The sequence below is a fragment of the Coffea eugenioides genome, chromosome 5 (assembly GCF_003713205.1).
Source record: "Coffea eugenioides isolate CCC68of chromosome 5, Ceug_1.0, whole genome shotgun sequence".
In the NCBI taxonomy this organism is placed as follows: Eukaryota; Viridiplantae; Streptophyta; class Magnoliopsida; order Gentianales; family Rubiaceae; genus Coffea; species Coffea eugenioides.
In genome coordinates this window covers 47,688,347-47,703,875 of record NC_040039.1, presented here as the reverse complement: position 1 = coordinate 47,703,875, position 15,529 = coordinate 47,688,347, and the positions used below count along the sequence as shown (strand labels likewise).

Here is a 15,529-nt window from a genome sequence, read left to right as displayed (position 1 = left end):
AAGAAGAGTGGAGAAAATTTTTCCTGCCAGTACCACAAATATGATCTTTGAAACTCAGCTGAGTCCGGGGCATGATTTTCCAATTCAAATTTGTGCGAATTAATCTATGAGAGGTTGCATAAAACCCAATTTACCATCCCCCTTTTACCTCCCTTCAAATAAAAACAATGGCTTGCCAGCGAGTAACCAACAAATAGCTAGTTTATGACCGATGCCATGAGACTCCACAATGGTGGCATGAGGAGATCAGAAGAAAGATCAGCTACAACTAGACACATTACACTAAATGCCACGATCTCACTGAAAGTATTTGCATGTAGCGGTAAACAGAGGGAGGGTGACATTCTTGAAAACAAACTGGGGTAGAGAGCTTTCAGCTGGAGTGTTCCTAATCTCAATTAGCAAACTGGGTCTTCAGAAAACTTCTATTAGTAAAAGCGTAGAAAAAGTTAGCACTACTCAACTAATGAAAGGTTTCTCATAATCTGCTAGCTATTTTGGTATTCTCTTCAGCAGCTTGTATAGGCCAAAGACATTCTTCTGCAGCCAAAGATGGGGGATAAAGAAAGAGCGGTAAAGGGGAGGCGACATTTCCCTGTCGAGATATGGTAATGCTGCAACAACCTACATAAGAGAAACTCCCAGTCAGAAAAACAACCCCTTTTTGGTATTTTATGTATCTGCATATGGTGCACCCAGTTGTGTGCACAAAAGTCTGAATATGTGTGTGTGTGTGAGAGAGAGAGAGCGGCTGTACCTCCCACTTCGACAAGTCACTTCCACGGGAAAGGACTGGCCGTTGAAGCTGAAGCTCTACAAGGAAAGTGCACTTCTCAAGATCCTGGAGCTGTAATATAGAAGGAAACAAAGTAACCAATTATAGTAACCCATTGAACAATTCACACAAAAACAAAGATAATAATCTTTTTCTTTATAACAAAATAACAAGTGAAGCTAGTGAAATATGTGAAAAAGGAAGGGAAAGAGAGATGCTTATTCACTAGAAAGTCAAAGTTTGATTACATATTGGCCATCTGATGCCTTGTTCTTATTGTTGAAATAAGGCGGTGCTGCTGAAGTTCCACCCAAGGTAGAGTTAAAAGGGAATGGAAGAAGACCCCTGAACCCATCATCTATCCACTGAACTTGGGCCACATAATCAGGAATGAAAAAAGATGAAGGAAAGCGGTGCCACTCACTCCCAACACAAACAACAGAACCTGTAAATACATGAAACAAATAAGTAAGGCACACATGAAATTAGGAGGAAATAAACATCCAGATTTTTTTTTTTTTTTTGGGAAGCAAACACCCAGAATAAACTTGGCTACGATTGTTTCTAAATGTGAACAATTAAATTAACCCCAAAAGCACTGACAATTTTGTCAATAGCAAGAAAAATAGACCAATTCAGGAAATCCCGTACTTCAATTAAACAGGAAGCCTTGTTAGAATAATTTGATACTTGTTTACCATGAAAAGGGAAAAGAAAATTCATATATCATCTTAGAAGGAAATTAAAACGGAGGGAAAAGGGATGGGGGAAGAAGGCAATTTGCTGGAACAATGAGGAAAAATTTTAATTTGACAGTAAGCAGGCATACAAGTTTTGTCTAACCAGTTCCATAGTCTTCTTATATTCTGTAGGCCTTGAGGACAGATGATTAAGAACTAGCCATGATACTAAAGTAACATAGCCAGAATTTGACGAAAAGCATCAGATCCCATAATCAGATAAATGGATTCTCACCAGTTCCTACATCATCATGATGCTCAAAATGCTTGTAAATCTCCAAAGGTGCGGAATAGCCATGAATCAGGGAAAATGTCCGAGAATGGGAAACACACAAAATTAAGCCAAGAATCACAGGTCTCAGAAATTTAGCAACCTGCATTAACAAATCAAAGGTAATTTTTCACCAGGAACAGGCACTGAACCAATATAAAGCAGCAGTTAGGACTCATATTACCTTGACAAGCACGGATGGGTTGCGTGGATCATGCTTATCCCGGAAAAAATCAGGAAAGCTCTCAATGACAGCTGAAGCAGCAACACAGATAAGGGGATAAATTGGATAGAGAAACCTAGCAGAAAGTCCATCAGAGGTAATAAGATGAGTATACTTTAAAACTTTGAGCTTAGCTTGTTAAACAATGCCACAACCATTAATATCCATGCAACACAATCTTTTGGAATCTACAGGGTTGCACTGATGCACACCACCAGGTCATCCAAAAATACAGCATTTTTCCATGGAAAACTTGTAGCAGGTGGTAAAAGGGAAAAGGGGAAAAACAAACAACTTGCAAATGCATTATGTGGTTGTGTTCTTTCAGTTGAATAGAACATTATAAACTGTTAAACAAATTCTTCACTTTTAGCGGTAGGATGAATATAGTAATCCTTTGTATCAGTCCTTTCACAAGTTCTTCACTTCTAAATCATTCTATCAAGCTTTGATGTTCTGAATTTTCCTTCAGTATGCAGCCAACAGAGAATACATTTCACAGACCTAAAAAGCCTGAAAAATCTTCAAAGAACAACTCTTACTCTCTAAGTAAGCAACCTAACAAACCTTCCATAGTTTCAAATCCTTGATGATTGTACAACCCATTAGTACAGTAAAAACAACATGTTTGAAGATAATCTAAGCCAAGTGGAGAATGTAATACATCTAGGTTAGAGAACACTAAACAAATGCCATCCAGGTTATAAAACAATACAGCATACTAAGCCTTGATAGTAGACCCAAAAAAAAATTCAGATTCTGCATGTTGCAACCAATAAACACTTCAAAGGGACTGACTATGAAAAATATAGATGCAAAAAAGGACAAAATAAAGCCCATTGTTAATTTTCAAAATACAAGGACAACAAATCAAGCAAACCTTTCTTCTTTGTGAGACTGCTGCAGAGACATGAAACCTATCCATATATAGATAGGAGAGATGACGACCAATAAATCTGGTTGATACTTCTTTCTTGCAACAGGAAGAACCACAAGGAACAGCAGGGCAAGAAGGAAGCAGAAGTTAAAGTTATTAAAGCCATTCTTCAGGTAATACAGCGGCCCTTCAGTACCATACAAATGACTCTCCCCACCACCTAAGACATTATACACCAAGAGATTCAGAACCGATGATGTCCACTTTCCATAGTAGTAGTAGTCAAACACGAGGGAGAGCACCTGGAAGAGATCAAATTCCTTATAATGTAATTCAACAACAACTTAAATGATCAAACTTGGCAATTTATACAAAAAATCAGGATATTAAAGAGTTGAGGAGCAATACTAAAGTTATAACCAAATCCACTCACCAACAGTGCAAGGGAACTGATTAGCCCTGAAAGGAATGCTTCTTTAAACCTTTTAACGAGGGAGTAGATAGTTATTGGAAGAAATGCCAAGATCGAGAATGGCCAGCCAAGAATAACTCCAGTTGCTGCAATAGCAACTGCCATGGCAGGCAGGCTTCTCAAAAAGAAAAAGTGCTGAGGAAAGAGACATAGCATACATGGAGAACGAACTAGGCAGAAAACCTGCAAATTTAGCCCAATATAAACTTATGCTGTGAAAAGACCAAACAAATTGAACGTGAAAACAATAACAAAATCAAAGCAAGGTCCAGAAAGATGCTAATTTGTTCAACCATTTATAAACACGCTGGAAGCTTGGATAGAGATCACTGGGAAAAGCTACCTACTAGTACTAGCAAAGAAACAGCCACTGGTTAGGCATAGCATGGCAAGCGCATAAGATGCAAGACGTTTTCCATACTTTCTGGACAGGGCAACCACAAGAGCAGCATCTGTTGCGGTGGAGATGAGTCCAAGAAAAATTCTCACAGCATAAAATACCCTGACCTGAAAGTTATACACGTGTACCAGTTAAGACAGATTCAGGGAAAACAACAAAAAGAAGTCAGGGAAAGAAAAACAAAAAGAAGCTTGAGGTGTTCTTACTTTTTCCTCACCAAACCACCAGGAAGCAGGGGATGCGATTAACTTGTGGAAAATAATGTAAAGATACGAGCGCAGTGCAAATTGGGAGCTGCAGGATGCAAAATATCAATTTAACGACAATGCCACGTGAAGCAGGCGAAGATGTGGTGAAACTCGACTTATACCCCAAGCCTGTTTTTCTTTTACTCCATAATAAGTGTTGCTATTCCTTTGTGCAGAAACAGATAATGTCCTACCGTATGCTTAATATCAACTGCAAACTTCCACTTCAGCCAAAATTTAAAAAAAAAAAATTGTTTAGAAAACTCAATCAAGTTTGAGCACGTAATAGCTCTGCTCTGTAAATGAAAATCCGAAAAAGAGAAATTTAGCTCCTAGAATTTCACTATTTTACGGATGCAACTCATGAAGAAACATAGATCAATTCTCGATTAAAACATTAAGACCAAAAAACAAATCCAAATTAAGCTACTAAAATATAAAAGAAAAGTTTTACACAACTATGTTTAAATTGAGCATTGAGAAGAGAGAAATGGACCTATATTCCCAAGTTTGGAAGCCAGACTTGTAAAGGAGATAGTGAAGAGGCTCCCAATAATTGAAGACCTCATCGCAATCGTGAATTATATTCGTCGTAGAGCTCATGTATCTCAGCATTCCGAGAGAAATCAACGGCAACAACCATCCTAACCCGCGGTCGACCTCATCTTGTCCGGCGTCGGATTTCTTCGGCTTATCGAGCTTCGTATACGAAGAGGACGACGAACTTGACGACGTCGTCAAGAGATCGGTCGGTAGCGTCCGCCTTTGCCTCGTCGCTAAAGCCATTGTTCTGGAAACTTCTGTGGTTTCTAATGAGAATTTACGACTCTGCTTTTGCTTTTTTGCCGTCAGCTGGTGGTGCCGTGGTGGTTTGAACATGGGCGAGAATCATTTTTTCAGTTTGACCAGGTTGGATTTCCGGGTCGGGATGTTCCTTTCTTCGGGTTGAAGGAACTATTTGGGCTGCGGGGATTACATTCTGGGCTGAAATCGCGAGGGGAGAATCTCAAGCTTTGAATTTGAGCCCAATGATATTAAATAGGTGTGTTTGGATTGTTGAATTATTTTATATAATATTTTGCTAGTATTATAAATTTATTTTTTAATTTATTTTTTTATCTCATATACATCATATCATAAAAAGTACTATAGTAATTATTTCAAATAATACTCTATCCAAGCACACTTCAATTTTTTCTAATTTGAAAAAAGGAAAATCAGATCTACAGTTGAGCCCAGCGTTATTTTACATCGCCATTCAAACATTTTTTTATTATTTAAACTCATCTTTCGATTCCTAAAATTCAATTTACTTAAAAATTATTTTATAAAAAATTATAAAATTATGCCAATAGTGTAGAATGTGACACAAGTTAGTCAAAATTCCTATATGTGTGTATAGACAATAATTTAGTTGTTGTTAAAAATGATGCATCAAACTTCTAACCACCCTGCACGTGTTTCTCAAAAATGATATGTTGGGCATTAGTTAAGTAATTAGGAGATTAAATAAATTTTTTTCCCTTGTAAGAATTCCGAGTGGCTCTTTATTGATTATATATTTTTCCCTTGTTAAAATTCAGAGTGCCTATTTATTAATTAAAAAATTTTCCCCAATAAGAACTTAGAGTAGTGTCTCTTCAAGCTAAATAGCACCTACGTTAGTAGGTATAGGAAAAGATTATCAACAATTGTTTAGGTGTAATTGATCAAATTCATAGTTGAGATTTTCCTTTTTAAAAATTGTATGGTTCCAATTAGAATCTGGAAAACTTTTATAGGATAATGGGCACTGCCGAGCCCGACCATCCACTGTTTCATTTAGAGTAAATTACCAAGATATTCACTAAATATTTTGAATAATAGGATTTTGGCTATTTGACTTTTGAAGTATCCGTTTATCCTTTAAATTATCAAAAGTGTATTATCCATTTTGTCTGTTTTCAACATTAAAATTTTCATGTCTAAAATTCGTACGAGCCATGAGATATAACCAAATCTGTTAGACTTAACTGTAAAAAACGGATGAAATTGTCCAATAATTAAACTTTTGATATTTTAGTGGGTAAATTCATTAATTTTGAAGATTAAATGGTCAAAACTACACTATTTAAAAAGTTTAGTGACTAATGGATAATTTGCCCCATCATTTATCACATCAAGGACTAAAGCATCCCACGTGATCAAGTGCTGTACTGTTTTCCCAACCGACCGGTCCCTTTTACCCTTTCTCGGTTTCCTAAATCCAAATACAGTGACTACTGCGCGTTGTCCGTCTAGGAACAGGAAAACTGCTTAGCCATGATAAAACAAGACTTCCTCCGTTGTTTTCACTGTACCAAAAAAAAAATAAAAATAAAAAACTCCCTCCATTCGAGTAATTCAGTCATTCTTGCCAGAATTTTTCCAAAAACTCAATCTTGAATAGTTGATCAATTCAAGAGAAGGGAAAAGGACTTGAAGAATGGCCATCAGGGTAGGTGATTCAGTGGAGATATGCTGCAACGAAGATGGGTTCTTGGGTTCCTACTACGAGGCCAAGATTATTGCCAAACGGGGTAAAAACAAGTTCCTGGTGGAGTACAAAACTTTACTCAAAGAAGATAATGAAAAAGAGTTGCTCAAGGAGGTTGTTGAAGCTTCAACAGTCAGGCCTTTACCTCCTCAGATAAATGTCTCGGAGTTTCATGTTCTTGAAAAAGTGGACGCTTTTGATAATGATGGTTGGTGGGTTGGAAGAATCTCGGGTAGAGCTGGCTACAAATACTACGTGTATTTCGAGAGTTCAGGGGATGAGTTTCTGTATCCGTTTGGCAGCCTCAGAATTCATCAGGAATACGAGAATGGCCAGTGGATTCCTGCTAATAAGAGGGCTGATACCTGAAATTAACGTGTTTCTTGTGTAAAATTTCGTCTATTTTTGCTTGTATTTTGGCTTTATCCCCCAGTTTCTTGATGCTTTCATAAGTTCATGGTTGTTAGAGATGCTAATATTGGGTGGCTCAAGCACTTCTGTAACATATTCATCCGAGTAAATTTCTTATGTTTTTTTTCCTTTTGGTGTTCTTTCCCTTGATCATATTAATTTATTTCACCTAAAACTTTGAACCGACTTATGTTTGTTGAAACTTGGAAATCATCTGAGGAATATAAAAGCAGCAGTTTCCTAAGTGGGCTGAGTCCCGTAGGATTCAGGTTCTTGATCAGGTCCTTGTTACTGCAGAAGCTGGATTAATTTCCTCAAAAGAGAAAAAAAAAAAAAAAGATGGATTAATCCAGATATCACAACCCTTCAGCTATTGAAATTAGATTTGTGACAACTTATACATCGTTAATTGTTATTTCTGCAAGATTGGACCAAACTGGACGAAGTCGATAGAGTTCAATCCACAGTTCGTCTCTTGCCACTACGCCACGCGAAAGGATAGATGGTTGAACATGCCAAGCCAAGCAAGAATGAGAACCTATTGGGTAAACTTATGTGCTTTATGCGTCACAACAACTAAGTAGAGGATACGTGAAGATTGTTCAAGTTCGAAGATTGTATAAGCACAACAAACTGATGATACAAATTATTCAAATTAACCATACAGCCTGGGCAACCATGGAAGGCAACCTTCAATATTGCTGCTGGTTTTTTAGGGAAAGCACATCTCTTACAATGGTTAGAAAGGAAAACAAAATAAGTTTAACCGGTGTTCTGCAGTCCAGCAGCAATTCCCTTCATTGTCAAGATGAGAGTGTCCTCCAAGCCAGGGGCATATTCACTTGTTGGATTCAGCTGAATATATTCAGCAGCAAGTTTTGATTCCATATACTCCTTGGATATATGAGGTCTGAGCTCCACATGGTAGTTTGGATCGCGAATTCGTTTAAGAGTATAAGCCTGAAGAAGATTCAGAGTTGTGATGTATGAATCGCGCAAGCGAAGCTGCTGCTTCAAGTAGGGGTCTCCTTCAAGAACATCCTTGTGTCCTGCAATCTGCAAAAAGCAAAACAGCATGTTGTCTTTACTTATGAAAACCATTCAATGATTTGATCTGACTTTTTCTTTAAAATTCATTTCCCAAAATTTCCCTAAGATAACTCCAACTCCAACGGGACTTTAAGTAAAAATTAGCCGTAAAAATTTCCGGTAGTACCTGAAGCAGAAGTGTTTTTGTTTGCTCATAGTTTGTCCTCAAGCGCTCTCCAAATGCCCACAAGTCTTCTGAAACTAGGAGCTTATCATAAAGAGCAGCAATACCAGGCTCACCCTTGGCAAACACCATCTCAACTAAATCGATAGTGACTCTAAAGAAAGGCCACTCGTTGTACATCTCTTTCAACATTTGAAGGTTCTTAATGTCCTTCTTGATTGCATATCTGAAAGCTGCTCCAACGCCAAGCCAAACTGGCAGATGAAATCTGGTTTGCGTCCATGCAAAGATCCATGGAATAGCTCTAAGTGATTCAATGCCTCCACTTGGTTTCCGTTTTGAAGGACGGCTACCAATATTCATACGACCATACTCCAGCTCTGGTGTTGCCTAATCATGGGTAGAGGGAAAAAAAATCAAATTCAACAAAAATTTCACCAAAAAGAGCAGATAAAATGCAGATATTAATGAGGAGGTGCATGGTGCACGAATTCTGCATGAAGTACGTACAAGGCGGAAATACTCGACAAAACGAGGTTCTTTGAAAACAATAGAACGGTACTCCTCTGTAGCAATTATAGTAATTTCATCCATTAGTGCACGCCATTCAGGTTTTGGAGAGACTGGGGGATGCATCCCATGCTCAAGGGTGGCAGCAGTGAATCTCTGGAGGGTTCTAAAACACAGGTGCTCCTCACCAAATGATTGCTCAATAACTTCTCCCTGAACCGTAACACGAAGGGATCCATGAATTGTATCAGGAGGTTGAGATAATATAGCAAGATGGGTGGGTCCACCTCCTCGTCCAACAGTCCCACCTCGACCATGGAACATTGTTAGCTTCACACCATATTCCTTGGCTACTTTTATGAGTTCCTCTTGAGCCTTGTATAACTGCCAAGCTGCTGAAAGTCGTCCAGCATCTTTGCCAGAATCTGAGTATCCAATCATTACTTCCTGTTTACCATTAATCCGGTTTCTGTACCAATCGATAGAGAAAAGTCGTGCAACAGCAGCAGGAGCAGCCTCCAGATCATCCAGTTTCTCAAAAAGTGGAACAACTCTTAAAGGAATCTTCACATGGCATTCACGCTGTAGAAGTTCAACTGCTAGAACATCAGAAGGTGCTGTAGCCATTGAGATGATATATGCACCAAAGCAATCTGATGGTAGTTCTGCCAGGACATGGAAAGTATCCAAAACATCAGCAATTTCTTCAGTTTTTGGAAGGTCGGGTCCAAAAAGAGGTCGTTTGCCACTTAATTCAGACAGAAGCCACTCCTGCCTGCGTTCTTCTGACCATTCTTTGTACGAACCAATTCCCAAGTGATTTGTAATGGCGTCTAGAACATCAGTGTGGCGGTCTGACTCTTGTCTTATGTCCAGTCTCACAAGTGATAGCCCAAATGTAGAAACTTGTCTCAGAAAATCCAGAAGGCTTCCATCAGCAATGGGTTGGTCCCCACAAGCACAAAGAGATCTATAACACAGTTCCAGAGGCTCCAAAAACTACACGATAGCACAATCTTTCTATCAGTAAGGCGACAGGTATGAGTTTTTCTCTTTTTTTTTGGATTTTTTTTGCTTTTTGTGGTGGTGGTTCGCCGGGGAGGGGGGGGGGCGAGTGAGGGGGGAACTTCTGTTGATCAGCAATCACATATAGTGCCAAATAGACTCAGAGATCAAACTAGAAGAAAAAATATAGATAATAGGCAACAGTGTGATTCAAAACTTTAGGTGCTTAGTAGTTAACTTCAGAAGTACTACCTGCTCAACATTGGTATAGGTTCCCTCCTCTGGAATATCAGAAGTTCCATGAGCTAACATATGTCGAGAGCGCTCGCGTGTCTGATACAACTTATCCCTCACATCAGCAAGTATAACACGATATGGTTCATTTGGTGGAACGTGTTTCCAGAATTCTGCCATGTTAAATTCAATGTTCATAAATCTTGAAGCAGAAAGTTTAATTTTAAGACACATAGCCTTCTTATTCATTGTCCAACAACTAGAGACCAAATGATGGTTTGAGCAGTTAAGAAATAGCGACAATGGTTCTGATGCATTTTTGTTTTATGAGAATAAAAGGGATGGTTATTATACTTGAACCTCAAACTCAGTTTCAAAAGGTTGTTTGGCAGAACGAATGGTCCTTATTGAATAAAGGTCTACAGCAAATTCTAGGAGTTACTTCCCTACTCACCTATGTAGTGCTTTGCATCTCTCTTTAAAGATCGGTGAAGTATGTCAGCTTGAACATGAAGCTCATCGCTGCAACGCCACATTGACAACTGACAAAAAAATTATAATGTAAAAAACTAGTACAAGCACATATGTTTCATAAGACAATGGAAAAACAATCAAAAGGATTCAAAAAGGTGAACTGGATAATAAAAACCTCAAACATGAGATCCTCTATCTGGGAGTAGTACAAGTTAGCAGCCATCATTCTAGCTAATAAGCAAACATCCCTTGTCACCTCAGGAGTTACCCTCGGATTACCTGCATTAAAAACAATAAAATCTCAATCAACAAACCTGGTGGGATGGCATGCATGAATAAACAAAAAATGTGGCCAACACCTTCTTCTTCCATATTCTATTTCTTAGGCCAAGGCATCCTTAGAAATTTTTAAAAGGTTAATATCATCTTTTTTATTTTATTTTAAAGGCTGACATAGCAAATGCCCATCTGTATAACATTTCATTACAGAACTCATGAAGAAGCATTAAGCAGTCCAATTAAGTGTCTTTTCCTGTGTGTGCAGCACAATGCATTAGCCATTTGAATAAGCTGGTTTTTTGGGAGAAACTTTATACCATCACGATCACCACCCATCCAAGAAGAGAATTGAATGAGAGGGGCATTGTAAGGAACACGTTCATTAATCCCAATGTTTTTAAGAGCTGTGTCAACACGTCGTAGAAATTTTGGAACACCCTTCCAAATTGTTTCATGAAAGTAGCTCATTCCGCCTCTCATCTCATCTTGTGGTGTTGGAGGAGTCCTTCGGATCTCATCTGTCCGGAAAGCAGCTTGAATCTGTTTGAAAACATTGCACAGAAACAAATGTGAGTGGTCAACCATTCTCTCCGATCAATTATCAGTTTTCAGTGATCACAATGGAGTCTACCTTAAGACTGGAAAGAAAAGAAGCTTAGATCATTTTCAGAGCAAGTATGAAAACGAGGTTCGAGTCTTTGACAAAAAGAAAAAACATGGAAACCAGAATATTTGAGTCTCAGAGTAAATATACTGGAACAGCTCTCATATACGTGACCGTCTGAAGGTTTGTTGAAATCAGACAAAGAAAAAGTAAGTTAAATGTGAAGGGCTTTATATACAGGATGCTTGCGTCATGATATTATTGAATGTCACAGGATAATAGGGGATTGAGTGAGCATCTGATCCTAATCGTTGATGAGAAATGATATAAAGTTGCAATAGTACAAGCAGAGAAATCAGTGACAGATTAATAGAAGAAAATAAGTAGCTGTAACCAGTTCAGAAACAAGAAACAGAAGGGAAAGAAGCTGTGAAGTCGATTTGACAACATCAAAGTTACTATTCTGAAGATCAATCTATATCCAGTAGAGACCTTTTCTTGCTAATCACCCAAGGAATTTGAATGCTTTTAGCTACGTCAGATCTAGTAACTAATGGGTTGCATAATTTTGGCAGAAAAATGGATATGAAAGATACACTGAACGATGCAAAACCAGAGGAATTTGTTCTTGACTGAGAAGATGCAGTAATGTTGTCAGATAGTTTGGAAAATGTCTTGTGCAGAGCATGGATGTCAAAACTCCATCAGGCACAAAATAAGAGCTAACATTACCTCCCTCTGCAAGGCCTCATCAAGCTCCTGCTTATCATCTGGCGTGATGTCTTTGGCATATAACTGAGCCAAACAATTGCGTATCCTGACATAAGAGTATTAGAGTAGGAAAAGGAAAAGAAACTAAGAGAATTATACTCGTAAGCTTGTGGATAGAAAATAACAAGAGAGCAGTTATAGGACAAACCTTCCATGCTTTTGAAGCAATGACCTCCGAACAGATTGAGTAGGGTGAGCAGTAAGGACAAGATCCACAGTCTGATTTTTCAATGCATCAAAGACCTCTTGAGGAGACTTCTTCAAATCCAATACAAGTCTTTTCAGAGTTTCCTCTATGTCTGATTCAGTAATTGCTGAGTTTTCATCAGCAAAATCACCTTTCTTCAACTTGTTCCTCCTTCGATATGCTATCTGAACCTCCTCAGCCAAATTGGCTAAGTTAAGCGTGTGAGAAAAAGCTTTTGCGATGACAATGGAATCCCCAGGATCCAAGCTGGTTAAAACATGACCAAGCTCTTCCAGCTTCTTTGGATCCTTCCTGCCTTCATATTCGGCGGAAAGTTCATAACATTCTTGAACCTATAATAATGAGATTAAAAGAACAGAACAAACTACATTGAGCAGACCTTGCAGACTCTGCAGATTATTTAAGCTAATGAACAGAGCAATTCACTACGAGATACAAATATGCACAAAGGCTTAAAGGATCTAAACATTACGGAAGCCAAATTACTGAAGGGCCATACACTTGACACTTCAAGTGATAATGACTCACTGGTGAATGACTGAATGGTATACTAAGATTGAAATCGGAACTTCTCGTTTAATGTCTATAGCAATTTTCTTCCGAGGAACAGATTAAACAACCAAAATTGCCATAAAAACACAATCTTGATCATTAAACATAACCTGGGTTTTTCAAAATTCTGATATTACTTCCCTCACATTGGAATCATCGAAAACAAACAATGCCCCATCTAAAAACTGAAAAAAGACCGAAAAAAAAATTCCAACTGACTTATTATATGGATTGTCAATATAAAGATCAGATTTTTTTCATCATAACCAAAATTGGATCTTGATCAAAATCACCTAAATACGAGCTGGAAAAATAAAATCTATATGCATACCGTTTCTTTAAGGTCCTCGCCGTGTAAGTCCTGAAGAATGTCAAGGAACCGGTCTAAAAGCAAAGCATCATATTCAACAAGCTTGTCATCATCAGACACTTTGGCAGGCACCAAAAGCCTTAACTGGGCATCAATCGATGCCAACTTCTCTAAATTCCTATCAGGAGCCATAATCTCACTCCCAGGTCTCAACCACTCTCAATTTGATAAGTACAAATGGCAGTCCCTGCAGTGAAGTGAGCAGAAAAGTAAATTGATTTGGATAGCATGAAGTTGACCAAAAAAATCTGATCATGACTCATGAACGCAGATAGTAGGGGCCATATGAAAACAAATGCCAATCAGCTAACTTTCGGCTATTCGTCACCGTCCAATTAGGAAACAAACAAAATGCAGCCAAAATATACTAATGGTTGATACATCAATGGCTCTGTGTGCGTGAGTATGTGTATATGTGTGTGTGAATCCAGCATCTCATTTTTGGTTAAGCCCAGAAACTGAAATGTAGTGTCAGAGTAAGATAAGAGGTACCTGAAAAAAAGAAGACGTGAGAATTTGGAAGAGGACTTTGGGGAAGAGCTCAGAGATGGGGGGCAAGAGAGTTGATGTACAAAGCTGCTTTTGCAAATGTTAGCTATTTATAGATTAGAACTGAGAAGGAATTAAAAAAGGAAGATGCAGCGAAATAGTTCTTCTATTTCCTTGAAATTTTGTTTTTTAATAATGTACCCTTTAATTTGTTAGCTATTTATAGACTGAGAAGGAATAAAAACAGGAAAATGCAGCGAAATAGATCTTCTATTTCCTTAAAAAATTTCTAACTTTTTGTTTTTGTTTTTTAAATAAAATGTCCCCTTCAAATTTCTACCAACTTGTTGGCTGGATCTTTAAGTTTAAGTGCAGCCTCCACCAAAGCCAGCAAGCAAATTGGCTCACTCTCCGCCTGAACTCAAAAGAAGAATTTCCATCAGACCCGCAAAGTCAAATACACGTCTGTCTATTTGCTTGCTTCTCTCTGGTAGCTTTTGTACTGTCTAGTTTGCTGTTCAATGTTCCAATACTCCTAACATGGAATATGCCTTCCTCGGCCACCAAAGATTCTTGATTTTTTCTCCAAAGATGGTCAGATTTTGTATTCTTTAGTTTTTGGTAGTAATTGATAGCTCCGCTATTGGAGAATAAGATGCTTCAAATTTTGCAGTTAGAAATGGCCAATGGGAAGGCTTTGTGCTTTTAATTTTCACTCTAAGGTGTTGTAACAATTTGACTCAGAGAATACATCAATGATTTGATTACAGCAGCATATCTCCAAGTTTTGTGGTAGTAATTTGGTACTACTAGTTAGTTATATGTATTTTGACAAAAACAAAAAAAAGTTAGTTATATGTAGGTAGCAGAGTATATCTTTCATTTCATGGGCACAGCATTCCTCAATCACGGATGAGATCCTGTAATAGTGAAAACCGTAATTGTTGTCCAATTTTCTCTATAAATTTGATGAATAGTAGATCCCACTGGTTTCGTGATTGGTTCAAAGTCCACATTTCAAGGTCTACAATTACGACCTGTAGCTTTCGAATAGTATGACCTACCAAATACGTAAATCAATCAATCAGCCCCAGAGAAGGTTCAAATCCCGAGTAAAGCGATCAGTGAAAAAGCTGGGCAGCCTTTCCCAACCCGCAGATGATTAGTTGGGTCATTAGGTATTACCAGTCCGAAAACTCAGATACCTCTGTGTTGCCAAAAAAAAAAATCAATTATCCCCAGGGCTAGAGCTGGTGGTAGTAGCATAGTTAGGTGAGTACCACCGCAAATGTTCGAATCCTGGGTGCAACGGTCGGTGATGTTGGGCAGCCTCTCCCGATCCGCAGAGAAATAGTTGGATCGTACGATAATCAGTCCAGGACGCCAGATACCTCTGTGTTGACAAAAAAAAAAAAAATCAATCACCCCATTTCCCTGCTCATCAATAAATATAAATAAATCAATACCTTTTCGTGTCACGTACTAGTACTTTGCTAATATATACAAACTGAGATGTAATTGCAAAGAACCACTCAACTGAAAGTGGCCACAAAAGAGAAATTTTAGTCGCAGTGAAAAAAATTAAAAAGAGGTATCAAAACATTTCTTTGATTTAATAGGTTTATATATCTATTAACCTCTTATACATAATCTCTTTAGATTCCCCTTCCGCCTAAATTAAAATAAATTAGATTATAAAAATATTATTTGTGTTTGGATTGTAAATTATCTGAGATAATTTTGTGAAAAAGTATTGTAGCACTTTTTTGATATGATACATGTGAGATAAAAAGGTGATTGGAAAATGTGTTGATGATGCAAGCAAGTCTGTGTGTAAATAAGGTGTAAATAAAGTATAATTTTTTACCATTCAAAAGAGATGTAATTG

The 15,529-nt window shown here is 37.9% G+C and overlaps 3 protein-coding genes across 3 annotated transcripts; 1 reads left to right on the top strand and 2 right to left on the bottom strand.

The window, feature by feature from the left end:
* Nucleotides 1–72: 72 nt before the first annotated feature.
* Nucleotides 73–4,897, bottom strand: LOC113771085 (dol-P-Man:Man(6)GlcNAc(2)-PP-Dol alpha-1,2-mannosyltransferase). Its single transcript, XM_027315708.1, is given in 11 exon segments — nt 73–624; nt 758–847; nt 1,024–1,220; nt 1,751–1,889; nt 1,971–2,085; nt 2,890–3,188; nt 3,320–3,472; nt 3,474–3,541; nt 3,706–3,865; nt 3,965–4,052; nt 4,503–4,897. Coding segments are annotated over 11 exon segments (1,824 nt in total). The 5' UTR covers nt 4,886–4,897; the 3' UTR covers nt 73–492.
* A 1,573-nt stretch (nt 4,898–6,470) lies between these two features.
* LOC113771900 (DUF724 domain-containing protein 7-like) lies at nt 6,471–6,890 on the top strand. The gene has a single exon (XM_027316448.1). The coding sequence runs from the start codon at nt 6,471–6,473 to the stop codon at nt 6,888–6,890; it is 420 nt and encodes a 139-aa protein (XP_027172249.1).
* A 573-nt stretch (nt 6,891–7,463) lies between these two features.
* LOC113770471 (phosphoenolpyruvate carboxylase) lies at nt 7,464–13,770 on the bottom strand. Its single transcript, XM_027314937.1, has 11 exons — nt 13,645–13,770; nt 13,114–13,339; nt 12,171–12,562; nt 11,984–12,068; nt 10,965–11,187; nt 10,544–10,647; nt 10,349–10,436; nt 9,913–10,067; nt 8,656–9,654; nt 8,149–8,535; nt 7,464–7,988 (listed from the first exon to the last, which is right to left on the bottom strand). Exons 2-11 carry the CDS (start codon nt 13,282–13,284, stop codon nt 7,695–7,697), a joined length of 2,898 nt encoding a protein of 965 aa, XP_027170738.1. The 5' UTR covers nt 13,285–13,339; nt 13,645–13,770; the 3' UTR covers nt 7,464–7,694.
* Nucleotides 13,771–15,529: the final 1,759 nt, after the last annotated feature.

Bases quoted from the DNA above. Each gene is read 5' to 3' on its own strand.
- LOC113771900 (XM_027316448.1), top strand. From the start codon at position 6,471: ATGGCCATCAGGGTAGGTGATTCAGTGGAGATATGCTGCAACGAAGAT.
- LOC113770471 (XM_027314937.1), bottom strand. From the start codon at position 13,284: ATGGCTCCTGATAGGAATTTAGAGAAGTTGGCATCGATTGATGCCCAG. The intron at 11,188-11,983 runs GTAATGTTAGCT...GTTTTCAAACAG, and splicing joins ATGAGGCCTTGCAGAGGGAG to ATTCAAGCTGCTTTCCGGAC. The intron at 10,437-10,543 runs GTTTTTATTATC...TTTTTTTGTCAG, and splicing joins TAGAGGATCTCATGTTTGAG to TTGTCAATGTGGCGTTGCAG.